The sequence below is a fragment of the Ixodes scapularis genome, unplaced genomic scaffold (genome assembly GCF_016920785.2).
Source record: "Ixodes scapularis isolate PalLabHiFi unplaced genomic scaffold, ASM1692078v2 PGA_scaffold5__190_contigs__length_132052651, whole genome shotgun sequence".
NCBI classification, from domain to species: Eukaryota; Metazoa; Arthropoda; class Arachnida; order Ixodida; family Ixodidae; genus Ixodes; species Ixodes scapularis.
This window is the reverse complement of record NW_024609880.1, coordinates 107746315-107769928: the sequence shown is the minus strand read 5'-3', so window position 1 is coordinate 107769928 and position 23614 is coordinate 107746315. Positions and strand designations below refer to the sequence as shown.

Genomic DNA, 23614 nt, shown 5'->3' with positions numbered 1-23614 from the left:
TTTTTGTCATTTGTGACAAGGTGAACAATATCAAAAGCAGAAGATGCCAATTCTTTCAACGTTAAAGTCGTTGCACAGGTCCTTTAAGGACGCCGTTCATGACGCCGTCGAGAACAACACCGAGGACGACCTTTCGGGCGACCTCAAGAAGGACGTCAAGGACGACGTCTACGACGACTTCTAGGACGACCTCAAAAGGACACTGACACCCCCCGAAAATTTGTTTTATTTTTTTGCCAGGCCATTCAATATAATGTCGGAAGACTAGCCAAATAATATTTTGCTATTCGCCTCGAGATCGAACCGTGTCGCCACCGTGCGGCCGAAATTGGAAACGCGCGAAAGCGGGGATACCGCCGTGCGTCGTCTGCTACGGCAGCACGCTCAGAAGCATGGATCTCGACGACGTAAGCTCGGTTTCGGCTGAGCTTGACATTCCTTATTGAATGCTTTATGTTTTTGTTGCCGTTTCTTCTTACTAAAGGTTGTGATGTATCGTTTGCCGTGCGTAGAAATTCAGCAAAGCGATTATTATTAAGTCGAAAGCTTCCATACTTTTAGTGTGTTGGTTTGTATACAATCGCTGGTCCCACGTATTTTTGTTATCTCGCAGAAACCGTGGCTTTCATAAAGCATTGAACGTTGAGTGGGTCTTTGGTTTGATTAGAAAATTAACTCGACTAATCGCTATCCTTTAATAGACTAATCAATCAATAAATCCGTATGTTGATTTTTCGCCGGTCATAACGCGTGAAAGACGTTAAAACTACATATTTTATTACTGGTTTTACTATGTCATAAATGGCATATTGCATTCCTATTCTAAACTTCAATACCGAAAAAAGCATTTAATAACAGGAACATTGCTGCGTTGCTCGGTTACACTCGTTTATTACAGTCACGGCAGATATATTCAAACAGTTTGTTTCACTTTCTTTAGTTGTCCTGCAAACCGTGCAGTTTGCAGATCTTAACTAGAAGAGACACTCTCTCCTCATCGCAACGCAGTGGATTTATTCAGACTCCAAAAAACTTACCCACACTATGGCACAGTAAAAGGGCAGATGAACTCAGTAGCATGGTAATTTCCAATACAGGGCTAACTTATCTTCATTTTAAATATTTATATTACTGGAAAAGATAGAAGTCAGAAAAATCATAAAAGCTGCGATTTCACAGCCCACAGACCAGTATTATGTTATCTGGGTTGGAACTTATTCTTTTTTTTTTTAATTCCGACGTTGATTAACCGATACATCAATTTTAAAAGAAACAAATAATTAACCTAAATATTCCAGTTCAGCCGGAGACACGCATCAGTCGGGGTGATCCATGCCTTCCAACATCTGCCTAGAGCAGACGACGCACCCACAGAAGCGATTATATAAATTTAGGCCGCACGCTGGCAACACGATTCGATCTTCACTGAAGCACAAAACAGTCCCGCATCCTTTTCCGCAAAAATTATTTTCCCACCGATAATATGCGACAAAATAAACGCAAGAATCTAAGCCGTAACGCGCGCGAACGTGGAGAGCCTATGGGGCGGCCGTCTCCTATCCCCACTTTGATGATGATGATAGCGCGACCGTAGCGCCACCTCTAGGTCGATCTCGAGGCCAATAACAACTTTTCTAGGCAATGCAGTGGAAGGTACGTCCCGCGTCCCCTCTCCCATTTTGAGTGTACGCAGGCTCTCCTCCTCTCCTCGGAAATGGTTGAGGAGGAGAGCCTTCGTACACTCAAAATGGGAGAGGGGACGCGGGACGTACCTTCCACTGCATTGCCAAGAAAAGTTGTCGCGGAGTATAGAGTCACGTATATATTTAATAAAGCCAAAAAAACGCAACTGCTCGAAACCGAAACCGAAACACTTGCAAGGAGGTCGGAGAAGTGGAAAAAAGAGATTGGCGGAAGTCACGCGGCTACACCCGACCGTGCGTTTTTATTTTTTTTTCCATCCGTTTTCTTTTTTACTTTATTTAGTTTTTTTTTTTTTTCTTTTTTTTTTCTTTTTTTTTGAGGGGGGGGGGGGGGGTGGCGCAGGAGACGACATGTGTGGCGGGGAACCATTTGCAGCACGATTCCTTTGCACTTATGTTTGTTCCGCTCGCTGTTCTGCAGTTCAAGATGAGTTTTTTGTATATTCAAGAGTTGGATATCAGTAGTGAGTGACCGTGGTGAATTTCCGTGATCGGCTCCGAAAAGGATACACCCAAGATGTTGCGTGAAGAGCTGCCTCACATGTCCTGCGTCCGAAAAAAAGTGGCATTGTGGGGCAGAGTTTGCACATGTTTCCGAAAGATCAACGGGATCGGGACCAATGGCTGGCTGCAATTCGTGTAAAACATTTACGGGCACCTCGGAAAGCGGACGGTACCCGATTTATGTGCCCCTTGCATTTTGTGGAAAGTGATTACATTGAGTTCGCAGGTGTCAGAAAGGAAATTCCATACCTTTTAGTTCAGCGACGTTTCGTCCACATTTGTTGTTTTCAATGGTAACCGTAAAAAAAAAAAAAAAAAAAAAAATGTAAATATCGCAAAGCGTTTAGGGAAAACAAAACAAAAAACGTACGTTTACACGGGACCAAACCCGGTTCCGCCGCGTGTGAAACGGACGTCTTTCCACTGAGCTACTGGGGAAACTCTTCTTGTCTCTAGAAGAGCTACTGGGGAAACTCTTTTGTTAGCAATAATGCAGTCTGCCGGTCAACTGTTGGTTGGAACGTTTGCTGCCGATTTTTCTCCAGCAAAAGCACTCCCGGGTCGAAGTCGGGTAGCAGCGCGCATTGGCCACATTCCCACCTAGTAAAGAAATCGTACGCGTGCATATTCAACTCGAAGTACGCTCTTCGTGCTTGACGTTTGAGCTAGCGATGTCTTCAGCCACGAGAAGGGGACGACGGGTCAGCGACGTCTTCGTGCAGTAGGCTTGCTGCTCGGGCGTGTCGTACGGGATGCATACCAATTCTTTTGATCAGTCCAAATAATTTTTCTTTCAAAGGAAGACGGAATTCGTCGGTACCGCGAACGACAGTTCTGAAGTAGAAGCTCCACGTCCATCATCCGCTCCCATCGCCGTACCCGCGGGTCCCACAACACGCGAAACGACGCCATGTAGAGAATTACGCAGTGAATCTACAGAATGCTTCCGGTTCTCTGTGAAAACTTTTTTTAATCAACCTATTTGCACCTTTTTAGAAGTCACAAGTATCGTGTTTAATTTTTTTTTTATCTTTAATATTAAGTGTGTGACTTCGATGACCAACGACTACGATTAACTTTGGTGGTTTTATCTAAACCTTAGAAAACGGCCCGTAACCACGGAAAAGAGAGTGAGCGCGAGTCAAACCTGCCAGTTCTCGATCGGCGGTTTTCGGGCGGAAAGAAACCGAATTTCGAGCCTCAAATTCTGTTCTGGATAGTTGGGCTCTTATACGTCACGCATTCCTAAAAACCTCTGCGCGCCTAAATATCCTGTCAGTGTCCCTTTAAGGACGACGTTTATGACGAAGTCGAGAAGAACGCCTCGAGGACGCCGTCTAGGACGACCTCTAGGACGACCTCAAGGACGGCGCCAAGGATGGCGTCGTCCTTGAGCATACGATTGAGCGGCCTGTGCTTGACGACGTATTTTAATGGCCATCTTTCGGTCATAGCGACGCCGGTTTTTCGCGCAATGCTGCAAGTAAGGCTTTCGCTTTAAAACTAGTGAACATGTCAAGGAGAAGTTCTAAAGGACTTCCTAAAAGTTTGAGTGTAGTGGCTGATATTTCCAGGTGTGTACACGTTCCACAAAATAATAACTAAATACCTTACTCGTTGCTCGCTCAAAAAGTAACTAACTGCGTTACTCGTTAATGATTCACAAAGGGAACGCGTTACGTTACCTCAGAAGTAACTAGCTGCTTTTCTCGTTACTTTGACGACCAGATCCACAACTGCTTTTGTTTCAAGATTTATGTGTTCTTTTCAGGAATAGCTGCACTTAAGCAGTAGCTACCGCTCGAAATTTTTATCAGTTATGTTTTCCCGCTTCCTCGAAAATACGTCTCCGGCTCCGCTGAAGGGTATTTCTACCGACGTACTGGAAGGAAGGGCAGTGTTGTGCTTCAGGAAGAGCTGGTGAATAGAGGATGCTCTTCTCTCTTTTGTTCTCTCTGCTTCTAGAGTTCGAAGTTGACAATAGGCTGTGTGCTTTCTCAGATTGGCAACCTCCGTGTTTACATTCGGCCTGCACACTATTCTAGAAGGCTCAACCATCGAACTTTATTGTGTTCGCTGGGTGCACTGTAAAAAATGACCGTGAAATAAACAGTCACCTGACCGTGAACGTCACGGGGCGCCCACCGTAAAAAAAAATACGGTATGTTGACAATGGGGAGTTTTCGTAGACCGCGTTGCCCCCTCCGCTAAGCGTTACGCAGCGAAGAAGTTGCTACTGCGCCTGCGCGCCGATAGCCTTGACTGTGGAGTTCCCGCTATCGTAGCGGGTTGCGGAGGGCCTTGCGGGACGGCGAAAACGATCTACGAAAACTCCCTGTTTTTCGAGTGAAAAGGGTACGGCGACGGGAGGAAAGAAGTGGAACGAGAGAAGGCACGGCGACGGAAGGAAAGAAGCGGAACGCCCCAAGCGAGGCGCGCTACACACTCCGCACCACGCTCCAGACACACGCACGGCACGCACGTGATGTGTTGGGGGCCTTCTGCGCCTGCGTCGTCGGGCTGCTCTCCAGCTCGCGGCTCGCGCCTTGACCCTCGCCCACAGCCCTCGCCATCGCGCTGCCTTTCTTTCGCACCTTCGCTGCCTTCGCCACCTTTATGTGTGGTCTGTCCAATCTAGTTAGCCACCACTGTTGGGCGCACTCTTAACCATACACTTGTGCACCACAAAGAGGTGGTACCCACAGGTTTCACACTGATTCTGCATATCTCGTCTCGCTGTAGCAGAGGCTCATGCTTGGGAAGGAAAGTTGTCATTTAAACATATGTTCCACATGTCTTTGAATAGACAGGGAAGTTGAGAAATGATAATCTGAAAATTCTAAGTTGGTGTAAGATTTCAAAAACCAAGTTGTTTGCTAGTACAGGGTCTCCTAAAAAGTTCACGCACTAACATGGCCCACAAATTTGAACATGTATATTATTTAGTGCATGGATTAAATGATGGAGATGTTAGTATTGTTGATCACAGTGTGAACATATCAAGTAGTAATATTTCTTGAACGGATATATTACTAGTTAAATTTACATGTTAGAATAAACATAAAAATCTTTGTTAAATGCAATTGTTGTGAATAACTATATTACAGAATTTTTGTCCCTAAACTTGACACTAGTGGTAACACAGGGGTGGGAAAGGAAAGCAAGCACTGTCTTCTAGTTTTGACAGGCAAACAGATGTATCTTAATGTAGTATTCACAACAGAATGAATAGGAAGTGTGCTTTTGAAATCCAAAACTTCCTTTTGTTGCTTGAAAATATATTTTTGGCTGGCCCAGAAGGTGCTCCGAAATTACTCTGACTGTTTACATCACATCAGCACTAGCTTGGAGTTACTTTCCTTGATTTTTTCAGTCTGTGGTTTTCTACTCATTCTGTTCTGTTTGAATATGTCTGTTGAAGGTCGGTCATCCTATGTGGGAACGAGGCATGCAACATGGAGCTCGAGCTCATTCAACACAAGGTCTTGGCACCAGGAAGATTTCAGCAGCCATAAGCAATGGCACTTGGGTCTAAATTTGGTGAGTATGATAATGATCGAGCACCCAGCTGCTTGTGTGAAAAAAAAATGGGGGGACACTTATGCTCGGCCTTAATGTATGACACAATAGCGGGAGGGCAGGGGGTGGAGGAGGAGAGGGGAGGTGGGGGCAAGGGCAGGGAGGGCAGCAGTGGGGAGGGGGAATCCTATGATCCCTTGCATGCACAAGGGATCGTGGCGCAAAACATCGAGGGGTTTTCTCGACATGCCGACGCTGGACGCCGGTTCTTTTGCTGCATTAACACTATTGGGTTGAAAGATAACTTACCTAGCCTCACTTAACTCAAGCATAGCTTTACTACGCTGCCTATAATTACATGAAAAAATGTCTATGCGATGCTAGAAATGAGACATGATTAGCATGCAGTCATATATTTTAAGAGAAATGATGCCATTGCTGTGCATCATTTCATGCATTTTATAGTGCATCTTATACATGGCAAATATAGGTCGATAAAATGAGAAGCATGTAAGTGGCAGCTGCATCACAAGCTGTCCATGTTTATTTTGGATATCATCTCAAATTGAAGTGCTGAGCACACTGCTTTAACCATTTGTTTATCTGAAGTGACACTAGGCACAGTGCACAGAGATTCTACTGCCAGCTAAGCCTGACGTTCGCAGCTCGCCCTGATGCAACCGGCCACGACTATTCATATCTCTTATGGTGTGAACATGTCAGAGAAAGATTAATGGTGCCTTTTCATTAGTGCACGGTGGCAAGAGAATTGCAGTCTCTGGGAGTGGGGAAAGACTAGTTCTACGTTAGTGCCAACAGCAGTCAACCAGCTTAACTAGATGAAGAGGAGGAGTAAATTTCTATGTGTGCTGCTTAATTAATGTCAACCCCTGATTTTGAAAACAAACTCACTCAGCTCTTAAGTTGACAAATGTCTGTCTAGTAAGTGAATAGTAGGCTTTCCCATAAAATAGCTGTATTTTTGTGCAGCATTCTCTGCCAAACTTTGTGCATATCCTCTCATTCATTTGCCCAGGTATATAGGGGCTGTGCTGGGATACTGATATGGTATTCGAGAAAACCAGAATACATGTACTACATGGCTAATATATAGCTACTGAGATATAATGAAGTTTCACTTGATTAGGAGAAGCTAAGCTAGAGGATGGGGGGGTTCAGTTGTCACATAAAGCTTCTTTCAAACATTGTAAGCAATATCAGCATCATTAGTTTCTTTGCACAGTGAATAAAGCGTGGCTAACCTTATACAACATATCTGTTAAATTGCTTCTATTTTGGCACATTTATATATGTTATATTGATGACTGGTTTCTTTCTTTTCCAGATCAGAGGGTATATGAACCTGGGTCCTCATCATCCAAGTAAATAAATGTTCTGTTTTTATTTCTATCCTACACATAATTTATGCTGTGTTCTGGCTTAATTGCATTTGCATGTACATACACAACGATCGCATTGCAGACATGAAGACCACGCTACAATTACAATAAACAGCATGCCACATATATTACAGGCACAAAATGGCTAACCTAAGGAGACTTCATGACCCACTGTTTGATTCATCGTCTGTTGACCAGTAGTAGGAAGTAAATCGAAGCAGCAAAACATGTGCGGTGAAATGCTAAGCATGTCGCACAATGCGGTGGGAAGATGATAGAATTCGACAATGCTTACTTATGTCGAATTTTGCATACTTTCTGACGTGTTGTACGAAGTGCTAGCGCTTCATTGTGCCAGCATTTTGCACCTTCAATTTACTTCTTACGATGGCCAACTGGCAGTGAATTAAACGGTCAACATTTTTACAGTGACCATTAAATTAGCAGTCAGTTGACCGGCAAATAAACTGCCACCATGCCGTGATCTTAGCGGCAGTCTGTAAATCTCGTTTACGGTCTGTTCAGCATCGCCCCGTAAAATTAACGGTATATTTTTTTACTGTGACCGTTTAATTTACTGGGAGATTACGGTCAGGCAGTAAATTTGAATTTACGGTCTGCCGTATAAATTACGAGAAGTTGCTGGCAGCCAGAATGCCAGTCAACTTACCGTAATTTTGACGGCCCATTTTTTACAGTGTGAAGGACGTCGTGTGATGCGATAAGCGTTGCTATACTGGCTTACCGTTTAGTCGGTTTTCGGGTTACCCATCTAGCTTTCTCGCAATAGACGCGCACTCAGGTTAGAATTAAAACGAGGCTGTTCAACCGGTGTTTCTTCACGTTGCTCTTCAGAAGTAACGAAATATTGTTACTTGTTACTTGGCCTTAAAGGTATACAGAACCGAAATTTGGATTTCGCAAAGTAAGGCTGCAGAATTGTTGAACGGGACACTACGAACTTCAAAACATCACCCGTACATCGATATCTCAAACGGATGGCCGTACATTTTTAAAAAAAGGGCGCGATCAATCGAGTTCTTTGACGTGACTGTCCTCCGCGAGAATTTGAGAATGAGGAGAAGCGGCCTCGCTTCTCTCTTCCTCGCTTCGGTTCACCAGCTTGACGGGACGTAGTGAGGAGGAGAGAAAATGGGAATCGTAACGTGCCTTGTCTCGTCGGCCTCGTCGGCCGGGTTCAATCGCGCACTTCTTCTCCAAAAAATACGGCGATCCGTTAGATATATCGCCGTATGAGTGAGATTGTTTGGTTTTGCAGCTTCCCGCCTATCCGCCCAGCATTGATTTTTTAAGCTCGAAATTTCGGTTCAGTATCCCTTTAAAAGTAACTAAGTACTATCGGGGAAAAATGAAATGCGGACAGAGGAGCGCGTGGCTCGCGGTACAGGCTGCGCCGCCTGGAAGTGAACCTAGGGGCGAGGGTGCGTGGCCTACTTCGATGTGTTCACGCCCCTCGATTGGCGCTCCCCCAGCTTCGGCAGTGCGCCTCTCAGTCCGCTGAAAGCTGTCACCGCTATCTTTGCCTGCTCGGCGGGTGCGGCGAGCTTCTTTGCACCGCACGCGCTGAGCCAGCAAAGATAGCGGTGAGAGCTCTCAGCGCACCAAGAGGCGCACTGCTGAAGCTTGGGGAGCGCCGAGGGAGGGGCGTGAACACGTCGGAGTAAGCCACGCACCCTCGCTCCTAGGCTCACTTCCAGGCGGCCCTGCCTGTACCGCGAGCCACGCGCTCCTCTGTTCGCATTTCATTTTTCCCCGATAGTACGTTACTCGTTCCTTTTTAAAAAAAAAAAGTAACTAAATACTTTACTTGCTATCGAAAAAGTAACTAGGCAGAAGTAATTCGTTACTAGTAACGCGTTACGTACATGGTTGCATTTTCCAATACTTTGTTAGCGAAATCCTTTCAAAGAAAATCCGCTGCCACACTGGTACTCTCAGAATGCTGCTTACATCAAAGTAATAAAAATGTACAATAATAACAAGTTTCTAAAATAGAATGTAACGGAAATACCTAAAAAAATACTTTTCCTTTGTAATTAGATTTTCCACAGGAGCAGTACAGCTTTTGGAGCCCTAATCACAAAGCACTGCCGCCAGTCACTTCAACCACGGTGCCAGTCATGTATGAGCTCTCAGGCGAGCACAGAAAGACGACCAAGTCAGCGACCTCAGTCGGCTGGGCGAGGCGACCGAGTGGAACCCGGGACGAAATGTCCTGCTTCTGCTCTTCTGTCAAGAACCTTTGATCTGGAGTTTCGGTTAATCCCGGAAGAACAGCGTTGCACCGAATTCCTTTGTCGGCAAGATCCAAGGCTGCTGTTTTGGTAAGGCCAATAACACCGGCCTTGGAGGCTGCATAGCTGCAAACTCCTTTCCAGCCCGTTTTGGCGACAAGACTGGAGACGTTGACCACGACTCCTTCAGTTACCCCTCCGGCCAGCATGTCTTGAACAGCGGCTTTGGTCATCAGGAAGGTTCCCTGGTAGATATGAGAAACACTTAGAGAACACTGTACACCATGCCATCTTTGAACGCATTCCATGAATAGCTAGACGTACCGTCTTCAGTGACATCGCTACTTATACCGTATTTCAATATTCAATATCTCCTGGATCGGATGGTTTACCATACGCTCGAGGAGCCTGAGTTCAAACGTGGATGTTGAGAACGCGCATTAATAAACTCAGACATATTTAGTGCATTCAAAAAGGCGTCTAAGACATAACCAAAGGAACTCTTCATATAATTTTGTTTAGAACTGTAAATATCGTTCCGGCTCAAAAATAATTTCAGAGCCTTTGCAAAACGTTCAATATGAACCGTCCCACGAACTGAATAAAGGCAAGTATTGCTTAAAAAAAGTCTTTTATCTTTAATTTCATGAGTGAATCTTGGCTGCTTACTAAAGCAAGCAACTAAGGAAAGGTTTAAATATTCAGATTCTGAGATAAATCTGACTCAGAACGTAGAAACCATTTTAGCTATTGGTCCCGTTCCACCCGAAAGCATCGAGTATGCATTGAGTTGCAAAACGTTGCTTTCTTCTTTTTTGCTTTTTTCCAACAAATTAGATTTTGTTCTGTTTTTCTCTTTGGATCGTTTTAAATCAGAATATTTGATTTCGAACGATTCAATAATATCAGCGGTTAAAAGAAAAATAAGGGTATGTAACTTCTGAGGGAAGGCATATCCTTAAAACAAGATAATTTTAGCGTCTCGGGTTTAGGTGTTTTTTTTTCTTCAACCGATATTTTTTTATAACAAAGTTATCTCTTTCAACGTTTGCGAAAAAACAACAGGTTCTCAAAAACAATGTAACGCCCAACAACCAGACGAACCATGCATCCTCAAATAGCCCACTCCAACTCTTAATTATAAACATGTCGACGCAGTTGCTCGTGCCATTCTAAAAGCAATTCAGCACGTAACACGTTAACATCACTCGTACACGAGCAAGCTCACTTAATTCAGTTAGGGGATTACAATCGTTGCCCTTTTAGACTGAGGACCTCACGATTTTAATGTTCAGTACAATTTCCAGGCGATTCAAACGTTTCTGCTTACTTTGAGGTTGATGCTGATGACTCGATCAAAGGTATTTTCACTTGTATCGACAATCGAGGCGCTGAGGGCAAATGTGCCGGCACAATTCACAAGAATGCTGGCAGGTTTACTGTAGACATCCTTAATTGACGCGAAAAGCGTCTGCACTGATGATGAGTCAGAGATATCAACTTGCATCGCAACGTGCTTCACACTATCGCTCGCAGCTGTAAATAGACGCGGAATTAGTTTTCCAAACAAAGCATGAATTCAGAGGAAGCTCGTAGAAACAACTTCAAAACAAACCCTTTTTAAACCGTTACGTTACTAAATACCCTTACCATTACCCTGTCTTTGGCGCCCTATGGCCTATGTTACTACTGCGCCAGAAAACTCCAAATTCATTCACCCTTACCATTATCGGTAAACCATCATAATTACTGCTGCCTGAATTGCTGTCTGGCTAGAATATTTCAGCTAGTTCGGTCTGCGAAATACGTGTGGCATTATACGTGTTGCTCTTGACCGTAGTATTGTAAAATTAAAAAAAAAAATAAACTATAAAAAACGACCCTAGCTTTCTTGATATTATTATGCAACTCCTGCCTTTCAAACCGCTTTCTATAGAAATTTTTGAAATTCCGATTACACTAAAACTCAATTATCACTATGCATCTTTTTAGACATTATTACAAGAGATTTTGAGTATTAATAGTATATATTATTCTCAATAGTAGAAATGATATAAACAAAATGTCTGATAGTCTGTCAAACCTTTACTCTTCTGCTTGTCTTTATTTAAGCAAAAAGCCTGTAACTTCATTCCCACTCTTCTCAAGCACATCCCAAACAAGACAAATAGAGACACAAACCTGGAAGAGCATTACAGACTTCCTCAGCCGTAGCCAAGTTGATGTCAGCGACGATGACTTGAGCAGCTTTCTCAGCTAAGACATTGCAAATTGCCTTGCCGATCACTCCTCCGCCCCCGGTCACCACGGCCAAGCGTCCGCACAGCGGACCGCCCTGGGACTTCGTAGTCATTCTTTGAGATGTTTTCAAAATCAAACTCTGCTCTGAAATCCTCCGTCAAAAAACCGCTGGAAGGTTTGGCCACCCAGCAACGCTTCTATATCAAACAATGGTAGGTTTAACCACCGACATTGGGGCGTCAACGTTGTTGCTTAAAGTGGTGCGGTGTGCAAAAAACCGCTGCAGCTTTCAACGAGCCGAGCGAAAATGCCGTGCTTCGTGTACACATCTACACTACCTGCACAAGTATATTCTCCGTTTCACTAAACGATGAAGCGCAGCGGAAGCTACGGGTCAGTTGAGCCAATCCAACGCTTTGGACGCAGCAAGTGACTGCGCCGTTCGCTTAGGTCATGTGACGTTCACGGTGCATTTAATTCGTTTACATAACGATTAACGCGCTTCATGATCCATCGTAAGATGAGACAGTGTATACATTCGGTGTATACCACCTGACTCGATTTACGAGCTCTGCCTGTTTTTGAGCGCATGACGAGAGTGCACCGCTCTCGATTCGGCTGCATCGCGAAAGAAAGTAACTGAAAAAAAAAAAAAAAAAAACAGAGTAATGGAAAAACATCTGTTCTGTGGCTTGGTATGGCTGCTATTCCACGGTGGAAAACCGCATGGTCAATTCGCTTCGATTGTTTAGACGCGCATATAAAATCTTTATACAGATATGTCCACCCGCCAACAGTAAAAAGAAGTTTGTTGTTTTGTTGGGACAGATTCCCATAGTCATACGTAAGCATGTGGTCAAACATGAAAAACGCAAGGTATAGATGGGTTGCTACTTGCAATCAGAAGTAACAGACCAGTATCAGCCAACTTCAAAGTTAAGTGATGGTCAAACATATAAATGAATGTAATATATGAGAAAGGAAAATTGAAATAAAAAATGGTGCCGAAATCGCTGCTGTCGCTACGCTGATTTCTGATGAAATGCGTTAGCACTTAGCGCAGGGGTTCCGACTCAGAAAAGGAAACAAATAGCAGACACGAAACGGTCCGCATACTGTTGCCTTCTGAGAACCAGCCTGCTCTTTCGGGTATCAGCGGTTTCGGATGCAGCCACCACAGCTTCCCTCAATTGTCGCCTACAGTCTGCATAGGTTTGTCTTCAAAGAGCCAATCTTTCCTCCCGGGTGTCGGTGATTTCGCGCAAACTTCGTTGTCGCTGCGCCTTGGTTTTAGGATGTCACGCACGTTGTGCCACCGCCACGGCCGCGCGATCCCTTTTTCTCCCGTTTCCTGCGGCGCGTCATTGGAAGCGTCCCTCTTGAAAAAACGTAAGGTGAACGTAACGAGCGAACGAACGGAGCCAATGAGCACGGCGGGAACCGTGCCACGGCCTCAGGAAACCAGTCCAGTCCAGCCCAGTCCGAACCACGACAGTCCGAAAGAAAGACGACTGCATGCACCAGGGCAATATTTGCTCATGGTTGAAAAAACCCCGAGACTGCGGGTAAACGACACAACACTAAAAAGTCTCTCTACTAGAGACTTTTTAGTGTTGTGTCGTTTACCCGCAGTCTCGGGGTTTTTTCAACCATGTGCAATGTACACCAGCTCGTTTGCGCCCTTACTTTTTGTTCAATAATTGCTTACGGATTAAACAAAATAGCGCATGAAACAACGTTACCGCTAGTTACAGCACAGTTGACTTTACGCAGATTGAACTTGGTGCATCGCATGAATGCCAGGCAAACGTCGCAAAACCCACGATCTCAAGTTGTATCTTTATTTTTGTTTTACAGCGATAGCGGTTAGTGCCTCTTTCAGGCAAAATATGGCGGGTCCTTGCGCAAAAACTAATTATAGTCCGATGAAAGAGCGATGATGCCTATCAGATTCCCCCCATCACCGTCGCCTCTCGCGCAGCCTCGTCATCTATGTGAATATGTGAAGTCGGGCTATTGGGCTGTTGCTTCCTTTTGCTCGTGCCCCCCCCCCCCCCCCCCCCCCCTTCCACGCCACCGCCGCTTCGGGGTTATTCTAAAGCTCTCCGGCGCGACTACACGGCGCTCGCTGAGTTCTCCGTCGAACCCCTCCCCCTCCCCCCCCCCCCCCCCCCACACACACACACAGACATACCTAACCCCTAGAGTCTAGACGAATGACGAGCGTGCCGTGTTGAGCAAAGTCGAAGGAGGAACGTAGAGGCGTGAGAACAGCAAAGGGGCACAGGACCCCAAATATCACGCGCGGAAAGCAGCGGGTCACAATGTCTTCTTAAGCACATATCACACAACTATTCTTCTAAAAGAAAAGCCCTAGAGCAAACATACTAAAGAACAAGGACTAAAAGCAAATCCATAAAGCCCATCTTTCATACAGGGGTAAAATAAACAACCTCATTATACGCGATCGGCTTGTCTGACAACTGGTAGCGGTTGCTTGAATACTATTATTTCCTTTTTAGCCGTAATCTCAGCCTGCACGGAAAACCGGTCCAGGCAATCCTCTCCCTCTTTCAATAATCTCCCTTTCTATCGGCCCTCTTATCGGTCTCTTATACCCCTGTCAGACGGGCACCTTGAATGTCATTTACGCTAAAGGCCTTTGGAATTTTCAAATGACATTTAAGTCGTGTCGTGTCAGACGGGCAACTCAAATGTCATTTAGGTGATGTCTATCACGATAGCGGTCTGTTGTTAACCCGGAAAACTAGTGTTTATTTTATTGTTTACTAAGTAAATAAAATGTAATGAATTCTTAGAACATAAAATCCAAACGCGGAGATGAAAACTAAGTACACGTTTTGACGGAGACAAGGTGTTTTGTGGCAACGACACGACGTCAGCAATGCCAAGTAATCCGTAGCCGTAGCCGTTCCGCCGCTTGGCTCGTCTGCTTTCGGAAATCCGTGCATTTTGCTCGCCGTTGTTCCTCGCGCTCTTTCGTTCTTCGCCGGATTCATATACCCCGTTGACGTTTACGTCTGCGATTGGTTCAAGCGAAGACCGTTACCATGTAGCGATGGAGCCTGCTGACGACAATGATCGTAGTGCGACGGATCCGGAACTGTCGGAACGTAGGATCGCGTTCCTGACGCGCAACTGAGACCGCGAGTATATTAAACAAATATATCGCAAAATGTGTGCGAGATATACACGTTATAAGCATTTTTTTCTAAAAATAATTGCTACAAACATTGTTTTCAATTGTATTTATATTATTTATAATGTTTTATTTCAATTCGCGGAACTTGTGCTGACCGCTGTTGACGAGACTACACATTTACGAGCCGTAAATGAGTTTGGGAGAAGTCAGTTGAGCTCGAATGTCATTTAAGTCGAATGTCATTTCAGTTGCCGTGTGACACTGCCTAAATGACATTTACACTGAATGTCATTTGGGGTAAATGTCATTTGAGGTGCCCGTCTGACAGGGGTATTAGCGCTCGAGTTGCTAGCGATAGAACCGGTAGGTTGACAGAGCTCTTCAGTGGTTCGGAGGACGTACATCACGGAACCCACCAAATCGCCAACCTAAAGGAAATGTCGACGAGGTCCCAGGAACGTTCTATGTGCGGACGCTTGGCTGTGGTCACCGGAGGCGGAGGAGGCATCGGCAAGGCGATATGCGATGTCTTAGCCGAAAAAGGTGTTCAACTGGTCGTCGCTGACATCGATTTGGCAGCGGCTGAGGCCGTGACCAATGCTCTTCCAGGTTTGTGCTTCTAGTTGTCTGCCTTGGTAGAAAGCTATACCTTACTTTGGAAATTTAATGACTACATCCATCTTTAAATTAAAAAAAAGGTTGATAGAGCCAAAATTTTCGTGATGGTCTGAAACGCTATAAGACGTTGTTGTTCTTGTTGCTGTTGTAATTCTTGTTTTTGTTTTCGCTGTGACCTCCCGGTACATTAATGGTTCAGCGATGATGAAACACGCGGTATGATTGTTCCCCTAAGATTGCAGGGTCGGCTGCATCCGGACTTATTCTGTTTTTGACTTTCTTCAAACCTAAGATTATTAAAGCCAGCCAAAAATTAATACCAACGTTATACTAACACTTTTCGAGGCGCTAAAAAACAACTATGCTAGTGCAAAATGTACACCGCGCGACACTCGTCATGGATACAAACATCTTTTTTTTATCAATTTTTAATGATAGGTTGTTATAAATCTTACAAATGCAATGGGAGTTGTCGCTTGGTAAGCTAACGTAAGCAGTAAAATTTTGTGGTCAGCAATAACCTTTCGAAGTAGAATACGACAATGTGCAATGACCAGTTCGCGCTAACATTGTGGCGCAGTGAACGCACTGTGGCCACCGTGAATTTTTTTACTCACAAATCCCCATTAAACTTCGCCGTAACGTCAATAGACGTTGACTAGTTCGTCTACTCTTCTCTGTATTCATACGTGTGAGACAATGCAATTGTTAGCTCACGTGCTCAGGTAAAGTGAAGAGAAGCTTCGCCTCTATTAACACCTGTTTTGCGGTCTTATAAGTAGTCTTCCGGCTGAATATGTAAATGTTTTCGCGACTGTCGACTGACGTTAAGTTTAGCTCAGCAATGATATGCTAGGAAAGATTCCTTCTGTATACATGAATATCAAGCAGTGTAACCAAGGCGTTTTTTTTCCTCCGTTCTAAGTCACTTTCTACTCGGCTGCCGGCACACGTTAAACATAATCAAGCGATTACGTATGTGCAAAGACAGCTTGAAATCCGAATATCAAGGCAGTGTAACCAAGGTAAAAATGAGTAAGTTAAATTACGTCACGTTGTAACATCAACAGCCCTCCACTCAGCCAAGATGTTTCCAACAAAAAAAAGTCATGAGCTCTCTGTTCCTCTCGTGTAAAAAAAAACCTGGACATCCACTACTGAATGGGTACGCGTTAGTCACCCGGCAGCGCAGCTACCTCGTCTCTGTGAGCATTTTGTTTTCGCAAGTAAAGGAATTTAGAACACTCATCAACAGCTTCTATAGACGGGGGTCACAGTGTATAAAGAGGCCAGTGCACGCACACAACCTTCAGGTGTGCTTCTTTTCTGTTTACAACTATCGTGACATTAAAGTAGTACACACATCTACATAATCGAGCGACTGAGAGATGCACAAAATCATTTCGCCTCCATGTATTTATACAAAATTAGTATTGAGTAGTTATAAACGTGTGTAATGCTATGTGCAGACGTGCGGATTCGCAGCAAGATCGCGCGAATTTTGAAACTGGGAGTCTGAAGTCGCCGGAATATCTAGCGGAGAGCATAACCGGTACGCAAGAGGTTTCTTCTTTTTTTTTCTAGATGAAGTATTCCGCTTATTGCGGCAAATAAATCAAAATTCACGAAGGAAGTGGCGCTTTCTTACGTCACATGTTGCCCAAGTCGGATAAGTTCCCAAGTTGCAAATGGCGCCGTCTCGCTGGTTTCCCAATCAGAGATGCCCGTCGAGACTGAAATATTAATCGATAGATCCTCAGTGAGAAAGAACAAATATGCTACAAGTGACCGCAAGGAAGAACTGTCGAATAAAATTGGCACTGCATTTTATTCGGTTATTGCGTCCTCGTATGTTCGAGAGAACAACCGGTAATATTTTATCATGGATGAAGAAAGAATAAAACAATTAAAACAGGGACAATACAACCACAGATTGTTACCTATTTAATGTCATGTAGAAGTAACGTGTTGACTGATATTACTGAAAAGCAGCCTACAGATGTTATACGAAATTGCACGCTGAGCAATTTATGGAAAGCGCGCTAACGCAGGAGGAACCTGAAAGGCTTTTAGATGGCGAAAAGGCCGAGACAGCGCACACTACCGCGCTATGGAGGCCTCTCCGATAGCAGATACATGGTGCATATATGAATTTTATTGCGTTAATGATAAAAAAAGGTTTCTATTATACTAAAAACGTCCAGGGCAGTATATTTTGAGGCAGGCACAAACTACACCGAGGTAAATGAAATAAAGCCAAGTCAGGAGCCTAGGCAGCCAACAGGAATTTTCGCGATTTTCTTGTCCTGTTGAGGGCCATGAAAAGGTAAATATTTATTTGAAATGGCTTACGAAGTGGTTGGTTTTAATATTGTTGTCATCAGCTGGTATTAAGTTCGTGCTATGTGACATTGAACTGCGTATGTGTTTCCAGGTGCACGTGGTGGCCATAAGCACGTTGCAATGCACGTGGATATATCCAACTCATCATCAGTACAAACACTCTTTACGGCCATAAAGGATATCTACGGAGCACCTGCCAGCATTCTTGTGAACTGCGCAGGCACTGGCGCCCTCTTCACATCAATTGTTGATACAACTGAAGATGTTTTTGATCGAGTCATTAGTGTCAACGTGAAGGTAAGCTAGAACTGAAGAAAGTTTCACAATAAAAAGTTTACTAATCCTGCATCGGACTCATTAAGTATAAAATAGCAATAATCGCTTTTCGATGATTGTCTATAAGGATACAGTATACTCACACAAAAAAGTTAACGTTCTGAACACATTTTTCTAAAGGTATATCTTTCTTTTTACAAATTTTGAATTTACATGTTTAGTGAGTTAATTACGTCTAAAGTTCTACGGATATATGCATGCTGTTTTTTTGTGTTTTTGTTTAGTTTGGGAATGTTTATCTATTACGCTTTTGCAGAAACAATGCTTCTTTTCCTTGTCATCCAAGTTACTGTGCCTTCTTTTGACCGCTCATGCGGACGAAAGGAACATTCATTGATACAAGAGTAATTTCTAATCACAACAGAAATAAGTTTTTTCTAAAAAGTTTCGAAAGGTAATGCGTGGAATTTACGTATTACGTGGAAATCCAACAGAACTCCAAATACGCTTAAGATAACCTTGAGCTACTCATTTTTTAAACTGAGTAAATATATATTTCGAAATGTTTATTGTGCCCGCGAATTCGCTTACAAAGAAGAAATTGAAACATTCGTCATTCTTGTCCGGCTCGTTTGCACCTTTGCCTTCAATTGCATTATAAAAATATCCTTACATTGCAAGTTCACCCTTGTTGGTGTTAGACTCCTGGCAGCTGATAAAACCCGTTTGCTCTACTGATGTCTAACCCCTGGTTAGCTCAATTGGTAGAGCGCTCCACCTGTAATGGAGAGGTCCCGGGTTCGATACCCGGATCAGGCGGATTTTTTCGGTCGCGCACCAGTCACCAAGCTATGTCTGGAGATTTGTGTTTGTCCTTTGCCCCTGTTGTTCCCCCTTCTCCAGGGGTTAATTCCGTAAAAAAAAAGGTAACTTTTTTTAAAAGTATTTTTCAAAAAGTAGTCTTTCTATTCGGCACACGGTACAGTCTAAATCCACCGTTCCATAAAGTTCTCGGTGTATAAACGAGCGCGAAAATCTTAGAAACAAACAAACCAAAAGCCGTAAATATGTTTGTTCTAGGATTGTCTCTGCATCGACTGAAAACATCTGAGCTTTTTGATACGCATTTTAAAATTTTGCAAGCAAACTTCGGTTCCTTGATCGTATTGCATACCACTAGATAAAGAAATGCAGGACATAGAAGTCTTGGCTTCAGTTAACTTTTTCCGTACCTTAGTATCGGCCATTGATCACATGTGCCGAATGATTTTCGCGAGCCGCTGAAGTTCATATTCCGTGGAATAGAACACGGTGCGCCACCTCGTGGAAAACTAACGAAATATGTAGTTTTGATTGTGAAGGTCATGTCGGTTTCAATGCATAGTTGTGCACTAAAGGTCGCAGGCCGCCAGCTGTCAGAAACAAATCTACAACACGGCAGCGACAGTTCGCAAACATGGCGCCCTGCACACATAGGTCACGGAAACAATGGCGGTATCCATCGCCCGAATCGAGTGGCTGTACAGCTTATTTTTGGATGACAGCAGCAGCGGGAACTGTAGATGTTGATGTATCAATTGATTTTTACTTTGATAGCGACGTTTCATTTTACATACGAGGAATATCAAGAGGTACTCGTGAGTGAGAACGGTTTTACCTTTACAGATTTTATTGAGCGCAGGCACACGCTTTATTTCGACAGGAAGCCTTACATACTGCGAAAACATAGAATAAATTATGCAATAAGTGTTACGACAAGCCCAAACTGTAACGCAAAAAAAAAAAAGCTTTCTGCGGGACACATGGTGTCTAGTTCGTGCGTTTCCTCACTATTTGCACTCACTCTTCTGTGTGGTACAGGCGCCATGAAAAATAAATGGAGTGATTACGGCAGGCGAGCTGGTTGATGTTACAATTGTTTGAAAAACCGGAGACAACGGACGATGAAAAAGGGGACAACAAACAAAATGTCTGAATTGAGACGTTTTGTATGTTGTCCTCTTTTTTGTCTTCCGTCGTCTCCGGTTTTTTAAAAAAAAATATAAAAAATAGCTTGCTGATAGACCACAATATGGCGGCGATAACAAGATTGCTCTAACCTACAGAAACGGTAGCTGTGGGTATGGGATGCACATTGTTATCCGGGATTTTGGCAACTTATTGTCGGCAGTGACAACATCAAAAATGTGCCAAACGTTTTTTTTTTTTTTTTTTTTTTTTTTTTAGGAAAAGTTGCGTTGTAAATTTGGACCTATTACACTTATCAACCCCACTCATTTAAGTTTTGTTTTCTTCTAAAGACTGGGAAATCGTTTGCATTTTATTCTGTTATCAGGCACCGTACGTTTATAAGATACGAAAAAATATCGCGTCGATCAGTACCAAAAGTATCCTTCTTTCCTATGGCAAGGAAGTATTTTTAAATGGTGCAAATGTCATGAGGAGGGCGCAACATTTGCGATCTAGCTTTTATACTCAAGTTTTTTTGTAAAATCATTGTAAAGGGACGTACTGATGTGTACTGGAAAATTACTATACTGAACATGCCATGGCATACCAGTGTATAATGGGTAGTCTTTATACTGCACACACCCTGGTATACTGGACAATCGTTACAGTCACAGGACATTCATTACAAAGTGTCATACTGTGGTATACCGTTTTCTGAATGGTTACTGTGCCAACCAGGGTACCTTCCTGATGACCCAAGCTGCTGTCCGGGACATGCTGAGCGGAGGAGTGACGGATGGAGTCGTGGTCAATATCGCCAGCTTAGCGGCCAAGACAGGCAGCCGAGGACTCTGCAGTTACGTCGCCTCCAAGGCCGGCATTGTCGGCCTGACAAAAACAGTGGCCCTGGATCTCGCCGACAAGGGAATTCGGTGCAACGTTGTGCTCCCGGGATTCACTGACACTCCAGTTACAAGATTCCTGACCGAGCAGGAGAAGCAGGGAATTCTCGCCCAGATTCCACTCGCTCGCTCCGCCCTGCCGCGCGAGATTGCTGAGGTGGTCGCTTTTCTCTGCTCGCCCGAGAGCTCTTACATGACTGGCGCTGCTGTTGATGCGTCTGGCGGCTGCGGATTGTAATTTTGGCTTCGGAAGCTGCACAAATTAATTGAATAAAAATATATAAAGGCTTGCCTAATATTATAGTAACTTCGATTGAGTTTTCGGTACTGCTTTCTTGCAATGTACCTCTTTTAATTGACTTTTCGCAAGAAAACGTTTTCGAGACTCACTGCAGCAGCCTACATTTCAGTGGGAGACCTCAGATAGAAAATCTTTGCAAAACTGGATTTCTTGTTTTAAACCTGGAATTCTCTTTGCACAGTTGTCTGCGAAATGGATTTCAGGTTTCCAGCAAGAAATCCAGTTAGATTTTTTGTTCCATAATCCAGTTAACGAAAAGTTATACTATTGGTTTTCGGTAGGGCTCACATTGCGATTTCCGCGGGTCTCCTTTCAAGGACGACTATCTTCGAACATTCTCTGTATGAGTCGTCCATAATAACGACTCAAGGTCAAGTTCGCACAAAAATAAACAGCAAGCGTTTCTACAAGACACTTTTTTCTTTGCATTAGAGTCTCAATTGGAGTTTACCTGTTTCGTGTTTAAACTGAGCAGAAGACTGTACAATTACGTTTTATGCTTCCGCTTCATGCCGGACGAAGTTTTACACCCTTATAACTAATACGTTGCGAGGAAAAATCTCTGCCTTTAATTTCCTGCCCAAGTGGCACGCGAAACCTATGAATGTTCCGGAGGTTTGTCATATCTGGCCGTGAAGCGCATACGGAAAGAAAGGCAATTGACTCTTGACCAACGAACCCTCAAAAAACCGAATCCTTGTTCTGGTCCAGGGTCTTATCTTCTTAGACTAGTTGAGCTCACGCATAGGTCACGGCAACAATTAACGGTGTCCGTCACGCGTTCTGAGTGCGTCTTCTTACTTTTGGATAACGGTACCAGCAATAAGTCGTCGCAAACTTAGTAAAACCTTGATGAACTCTTTAATTTTTTTTTTTTATTTTTGCGTTTGTACACAGTTTTTAGCAAACTTCTGTCCATAAGAACGAGTCAAAACGGTGTTTCTTTGCACAGTTCCTAGCATTACGAGTCATAGCGTGATCGAAGGCATAAAGACATGCAAACAAAACAAAGAATTTGCTCGTATGCTTAGTTATTACGTTTTAATTAGGTATGCATCGAGTCCAAGATATCCCAATTCCCCAGAAATATAAAAATCGCCGCCATAAAATTATACTAGTATCATTCTTATACGATTTTTCTTGGCTCCACCTTGTCCCGGATTATTTTGACCAGGACCTTTTTGAAGGATCACGTGGTTTCTTTAGGAAACCTTATATACGGTTACCCGAAATGTTTGTCCATAGAGCGAGGTGTTATTATTAATGGCGTCAATAGTAAAAAAAGTCAATACTGTACTCTGTTGTGTTCTATCGCTCAACACACATGAGTGTTGCCAGGTTGTGGGTACAGAGTTCATGTTTAGTGTGTTTGCACCCTCCATGTGGTGCATCACTTTTTTTAAATATCAATAGTAATAAAAATAGTAACAAATATTTTGCCTTAAAAGCTATTTAGAACCTATTTAGGTTCTAAATAGCCTATTTAGAGCCCGTGAGAACTGGACCATGTTTAACCACGACACACCAACAGATATAACACGTTTGTCTGATCGAGATTGTGAGTTTCGCCACGCTTGTTTGGCGCATCAAGCAATGCACCGAGCGTCAATGCATCGCACCGACACCGCAGTTAACAGCGTTGAACATGTTTTATTTTATACCACTTCGGCATTTTTTATTGGTAATGTCTTACTTGACGCTTATGAGGATTACTGCCGTGGACCTTGCAGTTCCTTTTTACTGTTTACCATCGCCAAGTCAGCTGCTGCTGAATTTAAGCCGCAACGCATTTATAACCTGCATTTTACGTGCAGAGATTGTCGAGCATAGCACCTGAGAAGTAAGGGTTTTGCTCTGAGCACATACTGTGAACAATGAACCAAGTATGGCGTGCAATGAATACCAACCCCGCGCGCTTCCTTCTTGCGTGATGTATATAAAATACGACTGAAATTCAAAGCGCGCTTATTAAAGGAAAATGTTTATTTGGGTGTTTTGAATGCACACTTATCTCGTCTGGTCATATTTACATATACAGTGCACCCCAAACTTAATACCGCCACTGGCTTCCCAAACATTGAGCTCGTGTCTGCTACTTAATGTTAAATTTTGCTACCCAAAAGTTCAAGATGCCTTCCAGGATGCGATAAAAATCGGGAATCCAAACATTCTTCAGATAGCTTAATCGGCCGCCTGAAGCACTGTCAGAAACGGCAAATGCTATGGCAGCGTTAAGCTTGAGGGACACTGTACCTCATCGAGAATCTGCCCCACCTACACGCCAAGGACATGAATGTATGCAGTTTGCATTGACATGTTTTATATACGAAATTAAATTCACGTACGATGGCATTCAAAGCATCGGAATGGCAGCTATAACAAGCTAGAAGAATGATGTTTGCCATTATTCGGGTCACTCAATTTATCTACAGCAGCCTG

The 23614-nt window shown here is 43.6% G+C and overlaps 2 protein-coding genes across 2 annotated transcripts; one reads left to right on the top strand and one right to left on the bottom strand.

Moving 5' to 3' along the window:
• Positions 1–9130: 9130 nt before the first annotated feature.
• Positions 9131–11734, bottom strand: LOC121838003 (estradiol 17-beta-dehydrogenase 8-like). Its single transcript, XM_042293958.1, has 3 exons — positions 11563–11734; positions 10712–10917; positions 9131–9626 (listed from the first exon to the last, which is right to left on the bottom strand). Exons 1-3 carry the CDS (start codon positions 11732–11734, stop codon positions 9225–9227), a joined length of 780 nt encoding a protein of 259 aa, XP_042149892.1. The 3' UTR covers positions 9131–9224.
• A 3406-nt stretch (positions 11735–15140) lies between these two features.
• LOC121837997 (estradiol 17-beta-dehydrogenase 8-like) lies at positions 15141–21600 on the top strand. Its single transcript, XM_042293944.1, has 3 exons — positions 15141–15394; positions 17838–18043; positions 20711–21600. The coding sequence occupies exons 1-3, from the start codon at positions 15223–15225 to the stop codon at positions 21110–21112; spliced, it is 780 nt and encodes a 259-aa protein (XP_042149878.1). The 5' UTR covers positions 15141–15222; the 3' UTR covers positions 21113–21600.
• Positions 21601–23614: the final 2014 nt, after the last annotated feature.